General features: G+C 43.7%; 1 protein-coding gene across 6 annotated transcripts in view; it reads right to left on the bottom strand.

Moving 5' to 3' along the window:
- Nucleotides 1-9,188, bottom strand: part of HPS4 (HPS4 biogenesis of lysosomal organelles complex 3 subunit 2) — a 33,039-nt gene that overhangs the window by 23,618 nt on the left and 233 nt on the right. For all 6 annotated transcript variants that reach the window (XR_010125851.1, XR_010125852.1, XM_054470522.2 and 3 more), the window contains exons 2-4: nucleotides 7,235-7,755; nucleotides 4,784-4,874; nucleotides 2,507-2,650 (exon numbers count right to left, since the gene is read on the bottom strand). Coding sequence is in view for 4 of the 6 variants with exons in the window: in XM_054470522.2 (XP_054326497.1) it covers nucleotides 2,507-2,650; nucleotides 4,784-4,874; nucleotides 7,235-7,275 (276 nt within the window). In the remaining 2 variants the exon portion in view is untranslated. The remainder of the gene's footprint in view (nucleotides 1-2,506; nucleotides 2,651-4,783; nucleotides 4,875-7,234; nucleotides 7,756-9,188) is intronic.

Raw genomic sequence — 9,188 nt, forward strand, 5'->3', positions numbered from 1 at the left:
AAAATTAAAAAGGGAGACTATCTCCTCCAATGGAGTAGGCAGTGGTTTTTTTCAGGCAAGACACAGAAAGCAATAACCATAAAAAGATAAAATTGATAAGTTAGACTTCATTAAAATGAAAAATTTCTGCTAATCAAAAGACAACAGGAAAATAGGCATGGCACAAACTGGGAGAAATTATTTTAAAAAGATGTATCTGACAAAGAGCTGGTATCTAGGATATAAAAAGAACTACAATTCAATTAAAAAAATAAAACCCAATTTAAAAAATGGGCAGGGCTTTGAATGGACACTTCATAAAGGAAGATATTCAAGTGGTCATTAAGCACATGAAAAGGCCTCACTATCATTAGTCATTAGGGAAGTGAAGACTAAAACCACAATAACATACCACTGCACATCCAGCAGAATGGCTAAGATGAACAGACTGTCAATCTCAATGCTGATGAGGATGTGGAGTAACTGGAATTCTCATACATTCTTGGTAGGAATGTAAAATGGTACAACCACTGAAGGAAAAGGTCTAACAGTTTCCTATAAAGTCCAACATACACCCACTCTATGACCCAGCAATTCCAGGACCGGATATTTACCCAGGAGAGATGAAAACATGTGTTCACCAAAATACTTGTATAGGAATGTTCCCAGAAGCCTTATCCTTAATATCCCCAACTGGACACAGTTCAGATGTCCATCAAAAGAAGAACAGATTGTGATATATTCAGACAACAGAATACTGTTTGATAATAAAATGGAATGAATGCTGATAGATGCAACAACATGAACGAATTTCACAAGTGTTAAGTGGCAAGACAGATGCCTGTAAAGCATGTAATGTAACCACAAACAAACATTAAATTTCCTTTTTTTTTTTGAGATGGAGTTTCACTTTTCAGGCTGTAGTGCAATGGCACGATCTCAGCTCACTGCAACCTCTGCCTCCCGGGTTCAAGCGAGTCTCCTGCCTCAGCCTCCCGAGTAGCTGGGATTACAGGCATGTGCCACCACACCTGGCTAATTTTGTATTTTTAGTACAGACAGGGTTTCTCCATGTTGGTCAGGCTGGTCTTGAACTCCTGACCTCAGGTGATCCGACCGTCTTGGCCTCCCAAAGTGCTGGGATTACAGGCCTGAGCCACAGCACTCGGCCCCAAACATTAAATTTTAGTTGATGATATGCATGATAGAGTATCTGCGTGGAGAGTACACTAATGTGTGCAACTTACTTTGAAAATTGTAACAAAATAATTTGGGGCTGGGTTACAGTGTCTCGTGCCTGTAATCCCAGCACTTTGGGAGGCCAAGGCGGGAGGATTCCTTGAGCTGAGGAGTTCAAGACCAGCCTGAGCAACATGGTGAAACCCTGCCTCTAGAAAAAATTTTAAAAAATTAGCTGGGCATGGTGGTGCATGCCTGCGGTCCTAGCAACTCAGGAGGCTGAGATGGGAGGATCGTTTGAGCCTGGGAGGCAGAGGTTGCAGTAAACCAAGGTCACACCTTGGCACTCCAGCCTGGGCAACAGATTGAGACCCTGTCTCAATAAAATAAAATAAAAATAATTTGAATTAATGGGAAGATAAAGGAATGAATAGATAGGTAATAAAACAACTATAATAAAATGCTAATTGTAGAATTGAGGAGGTATATGAGTATTTACTGTAAAATTCAACTGTTAAGTAGTTTTAAAAATTTTCATAATAAAATGTTGGAAATAATACCTACAAAGTTGAATATAGCATCCCACACTTAAGCATCCCTTTATCTCAGGAAGCCTTAAAATAAATGTAGCCATGGGAAACAGCACTTTAGATTATATGCTACTATTAGAATGTAAAGGAATGATTTTTATTCTTTTTTTTTTTTTTTTTTAAGACAGGGTCTCACTCTGTTGCCTAGGCTAGAGTGCAGTGGCAATCATGGCTCACTGCAGCCTGAAACTCCTAGGCTCAAGCAATCCTCCCCTCAGCCTCCCCAGTAGCTAAGACCACAGACATGAGCCACCACACCTGGTTAATTTTTTAATATTTTTTGTAGAGACGGGGGTCTTACTAGGTTGCCCAGGCTGATATCGAACTCCTGGACCCAAGCAATAATCTTTTTTTTTTTTTTTTAATGGGTTCTCTAAAATCTAACACATATCTATCAGTGTTTTTTCTGGGTCACTTACCCAGTAAGTGTAGAGAGCATGGAGAAGAAAAGATGATGATAAAAACTCAATTTACAACACAGAGTAAACAGAATTTCCACAAGTTGGCCTAAGTCTTTGAAAGAAAAAGAGAAACCAGCTGTGTGCAATGCAGGATATGTTAGAAATGTTTTGGAAAGCACTTGATGATGAGAACCTGCAGAGAGTACCACAGGAAGCGAGGGTGATTACTAAACACAGTACATGGATGAGGTGGCGGGGGGGGTGGGCAGATAATTCTAAATTCAAGACTCAGAAACAACATAACTTCCTAAACTTATCATTGCAACACTTTAGCACTGATTCTGCCATTCAACTTACCCAAAGGTAATCTCCATCAACTTTTACGGCAAACTTCAGTTTTCTCAGACGAACAAGAGTAGGAGGAGAGTCAGAAATGTCAGAAACACAGCGGACAACTCCAGCAATCTGTCCACAAAGCAACTCCTGTTGGTCAAGCAGGGTCTGTGGGAAAGGAGCACATTCCAGATAGGAAGCTGAAATTCTTGAACTCTTAAGTCATTTCTTATGGCATACTAAAGCCTGCAAGCCAAATCCAGTCTGTTGCCTGTTTTCCTATGGGCTGTAAGCTAAAAATGGTTCTTATACTTTTTAAAGGTTACAACAAAGAAGAACATGTGATTGAGACCTTACATGCCTTGCAAAGCCTAAAATATTTACTGTCTGGCCCTTTACAAAGTTTGCCAACCCCTACCTGAGATGAATGAACCCTAAGAGAACACCCAGCAGGAACACATGAGATGATTGCACAGAACTGCATTTCTGCTGCTAGTATTATAGGCATATGCTTAGCAGAAGCATGAGCCTTTCACTCCTACTCAAATCCCCCATACAGAGTGGCCAGAGGGACGCAGATTAACCCCAACTATCCATGTCAGAGCACAGTCACAGGAGGGAATATACAGAATCTCCTAATCAACCTTAGCCTTAACTAAAGCACAGGACAGCCAGACAGTATGGGATGCACAGGAAATGTACACACCACCCATGAAGAATTCTTACCTAGAAAACTGAGCTTGAACCTAACCAAGACTCTAGATCTTACTACTAATGTAAAGGAAATACAGTGGGTAGGAGACATTAAATGACACCACCATGAGGAACAAATCAGCCAAATCTAGAGTGTGGGACATTCTAACACTCTACTACACATATGACCTGGTTTCTTCAATAATTCAATGGCATGGTGGGGGGAAAAGATGAGTGGCTGGGTGAGGACTGTTATTAAAAGGACTTAAAATACAAAATAACCAAATAGAATATGTGGATGCGGTTTGGATCCTTATTGGGAAAAAGAAACAGAAATGGAAGGATGGAAGTGTGGGTGCATGGAAGAAAGGAAGAGCAGAATAAGTAATATCCAAGACAATAAGGCAAAATTTGAATACAGTCTGGGTATCAGGTAATATTAAGGAATTACTGTTACTAATTACTGTAACTTTCGTTAGGTGTGGTAACGTTCAAAATAATGCCCTTTTCAGTTAGAGATGTTGCTTGATACTGGTGAGATGACGCAACATCTAGAATTTGCTCCAGGAAAAAAAAAGAGAGAGAAGAGGAGGTTCAGATAGGTCATATAAAATAGGCAAAGTATTGCCGGGCGCGGTGGCTCACGCCTGTAATCCCAGCACTTTGGGAGGCCGAGGCGGGTGGATCACGAGGTCAGGAGATCGAAACGATCCTGGCTAACACGGTAAAACCCCGTCTCTACTAAAAATACAAAAATTAGCCGGGCGTGGTAGCGGGCGCTTGTAGTCCCAACTACTCAGGAGGTTGAGGCAGGAGAATGGCATGAACCTGGGAAGTGGAGCATGCAGTGAGCAGAGATCACGCCACTGCACTCCACCCTGGGCGACAGAGTGAGACTCCATCTCAAACCAACAAACAAACAAACAAAAAAATTGGCAAAGTACTGATAATTGTTGAAGCTACTGATGGCATATGAGGGTTCATGATACTTGTCTCTCTGTTTTTGTATATGTTTGAATACAAACTTACTTATTTATTTTTTTGAGACAGAGTTTTGCTCTCATTGCCCAGGCTGCTGTGCAATGGCGTGGTCTCTGCTCACTGCAACCTCTGCCTCCCGGATTCAAGCGATTCTTGTGCCTCAGCCTCCCAGGTAGCTGGGATTACAGGGGCATGCCACCACGCCCAGCTAATTTTGGGATTTTTAGTACAAACAGGGTTTCATCATGCTGGCCAGGCTGGTCTCAAACTCCTGACCTCAGGTGATCCATCCACCTCAGCCTCCCAAAGAACTGGGATTGCAGGCGTAAGCCACCGTGCCCAGCCGAATACTAACTTTTAAAAACCGAGCTGATCAAAAAATTGGGGGTAGAGGGAGGCAGACAAAAATCATGATGGAAATAGAAAGCTAAAGACAATGAAAGTGCTGAGCTGCCTGGAAATTTTAAGACCAGAACAACAAGAAATAGTACAACTAAGAATAAGACAGTAGAAATGTCATTGTCTGGATTAGCCAAACTGTCCTAATGTAAACCCTATACTTTTGAAAAGTCACCACTTGGAGGCACTGGGATCCTCACTGAACAATAAAATTGTTGTGTGGCTTACCTGGGAAGGATAAAAGTAACAAATGCCAGCTCTTGTTGGATCGCCTTCTTCCTTTACCTTGGAACCATCATAAAGAAAAAAATAATTCCACCTGGCAAGAGAACAGAGTGGAGCCATGTTTCCTTTAATCCAGTGATCACGGCATTTAAAACACAGCTTCCTGTTTCCCAGCCCGAGGAGGGCTCATTACTGTGTTTGAAAGCCTTCAGGTGGCCCCAGAGAAGAAAGAACCCCAGTAGCTACAAATTAGATAAAACCATTCTGTAAGCGCAGGAAATTCAAACTAAAAATATGCCTCTATCCAGCCGTTAGACCATCTGCTGGAGAAGACACAAGTAGCTAGAAAAAAAAACGAGGCGCCCACAATGACTGCTCTTATTTGAAACACTGAACCTTAACTATACAACCACATAGTCTGATACACTGTCTTTTAAGGCTCTGATAACAAAATAAGTTAGGGATGTATTAGATGCACTCCTCATAAGTGCTGAGCACAAAGATTTCCAGAAACAGCCTTTCTACCAGGAATTCATGCATTCACTTAAACATTTACTGAGGGCCCACAGTGTGCTCTGCGGTTGCTGAGCAAACACGCAGTTTCAATGCAGGACAGTGAGTCCATAAGTCCGTAACGGGGAAAAAACAGGGACCTATGAGAATTTAGAGAGAAACTCTGAACTCCTCTCTACCATGCCAAACCTCACCAAGTATCACTCAAGCACACTTCCTCATTAACTGTCTCCTGATTCCCTCAGCCCAGAGATATATCTTTGTTCTGAATTTCCATGACCCTCTGTTCTTCCCCAAAGACTTAGAGACTACACTGCAGTATAACTGTATTACGTAATGTTATTATCTGATTACCTCTTTAAGACCATAAAACATACACCTCAAAGGCCGGGCCTCAATTTTGTTTTGTTTTTACAGGGTCTCACTCTGTAGCCCTGTAGGCTGGAGTGCAGTGGTGCGATTGCGGTTCAGTGCAAACTCAATCTCCCAGGCTCAAGCCATCCTCCCGCCTCAGCCTCTCAAGTAGATGGGACTACAGGAGTGTGCCACCATGCTCGGCTACTTTTTTAAAAATTTTTTGTAGAAACGAGTCTCACTATATTGCCCAGGCTGGTCTCAAATTCCTGGACTCAAATAATCCTGCCCTGGCCTCCCAAAGTGCTGGAATTACAGGTGTGAGCCACTGCGCCTGGCTGGACCTGTTTTACTTCTAAGTCTCTGAGAACACACTTATGAGGCTATAGCATGAAGAAGCAATGGGACCAATGTGTCATCTGCTCTCTTCCCTGGATCTATGCCCTCTCTGAGGCCTCCCTCCATGGCTCCCACCCTGCCTTCCTGATGAAAAAGCACCAACTTGGCTGGGCACAGTGACTCACACCTATAATTCCAGCACTTTGAGAGGCCTAGGCAGGAGGACTGCTTGAGCTCAGGAGTTCGAGATTACCCTGGGCAACATGGTAAAACCCCATCTCCACAAAAAATAGACAAAATTAGCCAGGCATGGTGGGATGTGCCTGTGGTCCCAGTTACTTGGGATGCTGAGGTAGGAGGATCACTTGAGCCTGGGTGATTGAGGCTACAGTGACCTGAGATCATGCCACTGCACTCTGGCCTGGAGGACAGAGCAAGACCCTGTCTCAAAAATAAATAAATAAATAAAGCACTAACTTGGTCTCTGGCACTGTCCACTTTCCCAATACCTAAGGCTGGATGTACAACTGGCTGCAGGGTAAGCTCAGATCAAAAAGCCTCAAAAAAGTTTCAAAGCCAACTCAGAAACTCCATGTGCACCCCATCCTCCCCTGTCCCCACGTTCTCTTGGTGAAAAGCATCCCTGCTTGTATGGGCACACGAAAGAAAACTTGAGTGTCATTTTGAACCGCTCCATCTTTTTGACTTCCACATAAATAATCAGTCACTAAATCCTGCTAATTCTAGCTAAACCTGCTTTTCACCTTCATCTCCTCCAAGACTGATGTTTGCTAAACCTAATTATGGGAAAGGATTAACGCATTTAGGGTTGAGAAGGGAACAGGGTTTCAGACAGACATTGAGTAATACCCTTCAATACCCAGTCTGGCCAAACCTCTTCTTGTGGTGTAATTCTCAAATGCAACCATACCTCATCTCTGCAAATTGAAGACTACAATATTCACATTATCATCAAAGCTGGCTGCATGATCAGGCTGTGGCTATCTTTTCTACAATCTCCCAGCAATGCCAGACTCATTCAAACACTGGGAGAGGCTTGCAAGGTTAAAACACGTTAGCTTTGGAGAGAAATGGCTCATGTGCTTGATTCAGCTGCTCTGAGGAAAATGGCATTTTTATTGTTATGTTAATAAAATTAACACCATCTGGCTGGGGATTTTCAATTAACCCCAAAACTCTATCCAACAGCCCAGCAAAAGCTATGCCATGGCAGGCCTTGCTACTCACCACGAGGCTGACTTTGTCTCTGTGGAGGTAGAGGTGGCCATCTACTTTGCAGTCATCCTCATTCTCTTCATTTAGGTTTTCTTTTCCAGTATCACTTCCTTCTCCCTAGCTGTGACCGTTCCTCTATCCCCCAATCCAGTGAATCCGGACGTGGTAGGTTTCAGTGTTTTCAGTCACAACTGCCACTTGGTTAGTTTTCACTCAGCATGGAAAGTGCCACTTCCCTTCCTTGCAGGTTCTTCAGTTTCATGTATATTTCGATGCCTCTTACAACTCAGGGAGAAACGATAACAAAGAGAATCCTAGCAGAAAAGTCAAATCCATTCCTCTGGTTTCCTGAGGGTCACTGTGGCTGTCTGCAGAACCACCTCTTCAAGCTCCTCTCCAGGAAAGCCAAAAGTGGGAGATGCATGCTAGAGCTGGTGTTCTGAAGAAATTTCTAGCTTGTCTAGTTCAAACCCATCCTGAAGACTCTTATTAAAAGTTTTGAAGTTTCCAGTTCAAACATCAGTGCCTTGGCTCTGAAATAAACACAAGGAATAGATATTTCAGAAACTCGTGAGAGAGCATGTGACCCAGCAGGATTAAACGAATGGTATATTTCAAAAGAGCTTTCTGTGAGGGTGACAATCATGCTTCAAAATCAAAGAGGGAGGCCTGCAGAGACTTCAGAGTAAGGGCTTTAGTTTCTCGAACAGTTAAGGGAAACACACCACAAGCTTCGCGGAAGATAAAATCAAATGATAGCGTGAAAATGCTCTAGGTGTGGACAGCTATACAAATAAACCAGTTGCTGTGGTAATAATGGAACCCAAATTAAGGAACTGTCATCTTGACAGTCCAAAAGTAACCTGAACATGCAGAATTCCAGAGCGGGGCAAGTTTCTAAAAAATGAAGAGAACTTTATTAAATGGCTTTCAAACTTCCACAAGAGAAAGACAGCTCAGTGTATCATGGAATTTCAGAGTCGGAAGGAACCCTGGCATCGTTTACTCTACTCTCCTGCACTCTTTTCCAAAAATTACCTTGGCTGTCTCTACTTTACACCCTCCAGAGATACGTGGTTCACTACGTTACATTTCTCCTTCCAACAAACTAAAATCTGCGTTCCATATTTTACACCTGCCTCCCACTCGCTAGTCTGGATAACGCTCTGCAGGAAAACACAAAACAAGGTCTAATTATTCCATGTGACAACCTCTTGGTCACTTCAGAACTATTGTCTAATTCTTACTGTCACTTTCTCCAAGCTTAACGCTCTAGCAACATGGTCTCAAATGCTTGCTCACCATTCTGCAATCTGCGGGTACACAACACAGTTTGTTAAAAGTCTCTAGAGACGACCCCCATTGAATATTTGACGGCCTGTAAAATCTCTCTCTCTCCTCAGCTCTAGATATTTTGGATTGGGCCTCCATAGGACCATACTCATTGTATTCTATGGAGCATATTTAGGTGCCTGTGGAGGGGGTATCTCTGTTCCTGGAACCAAGGACAGCAGCCTAAAACTCCCCATCCCTTGTTCCCAGAGGACTGGGCCCTACACTACCGAGGTCCTCTCTTATCTCTGAAAGGTCCAGAAGAGACCAATAATGGCCCTGGCGTAGGGACAGACGTCGGAACGTGAGCAGAAAAGGATCTGGTAGCCTGGAAAGTGATAGTAACAACCCGGGGCAGGGGCTGGTGATAGTGCTGTGGCAAGGGTCCTCACTGGAGCAGCAGGGCTGGAAAACGGACGCTAATGGCTGGAAAAGGGGCAGGAAGCTGCTGGGCACAGCCCCCGGGGCGCAGGCAGCGATTGGTAACAGCACTAGGGCTGCGCGGTGTCTGGCCCCAGCTCCAGGGGACTGGGAAATAGTGGGCGAAGGCCTAAGGATCAGGCGGGGTCGGGTCACGCTCTAGGCTCGGGGCCCGCCCCTCGGTATCCCCGCGCTTCGAGCGCCGCCCACCCAC

This window comes from Pongo pygmaeus, chromosome 23 (assembly GCF_028885625.2).
Source record: "Pongo pygmaeus isolate AG05252 chromosome 23, NHGRI_mPonPyg2-v2.0_pri, whole genome shotgun sequence".
Taxonomy (NCBI): Eukaryota; Metazoa; Chordata; class Mammalia; order Primates; family Hominidae; genus Pongo; species Pongo pygmaeus.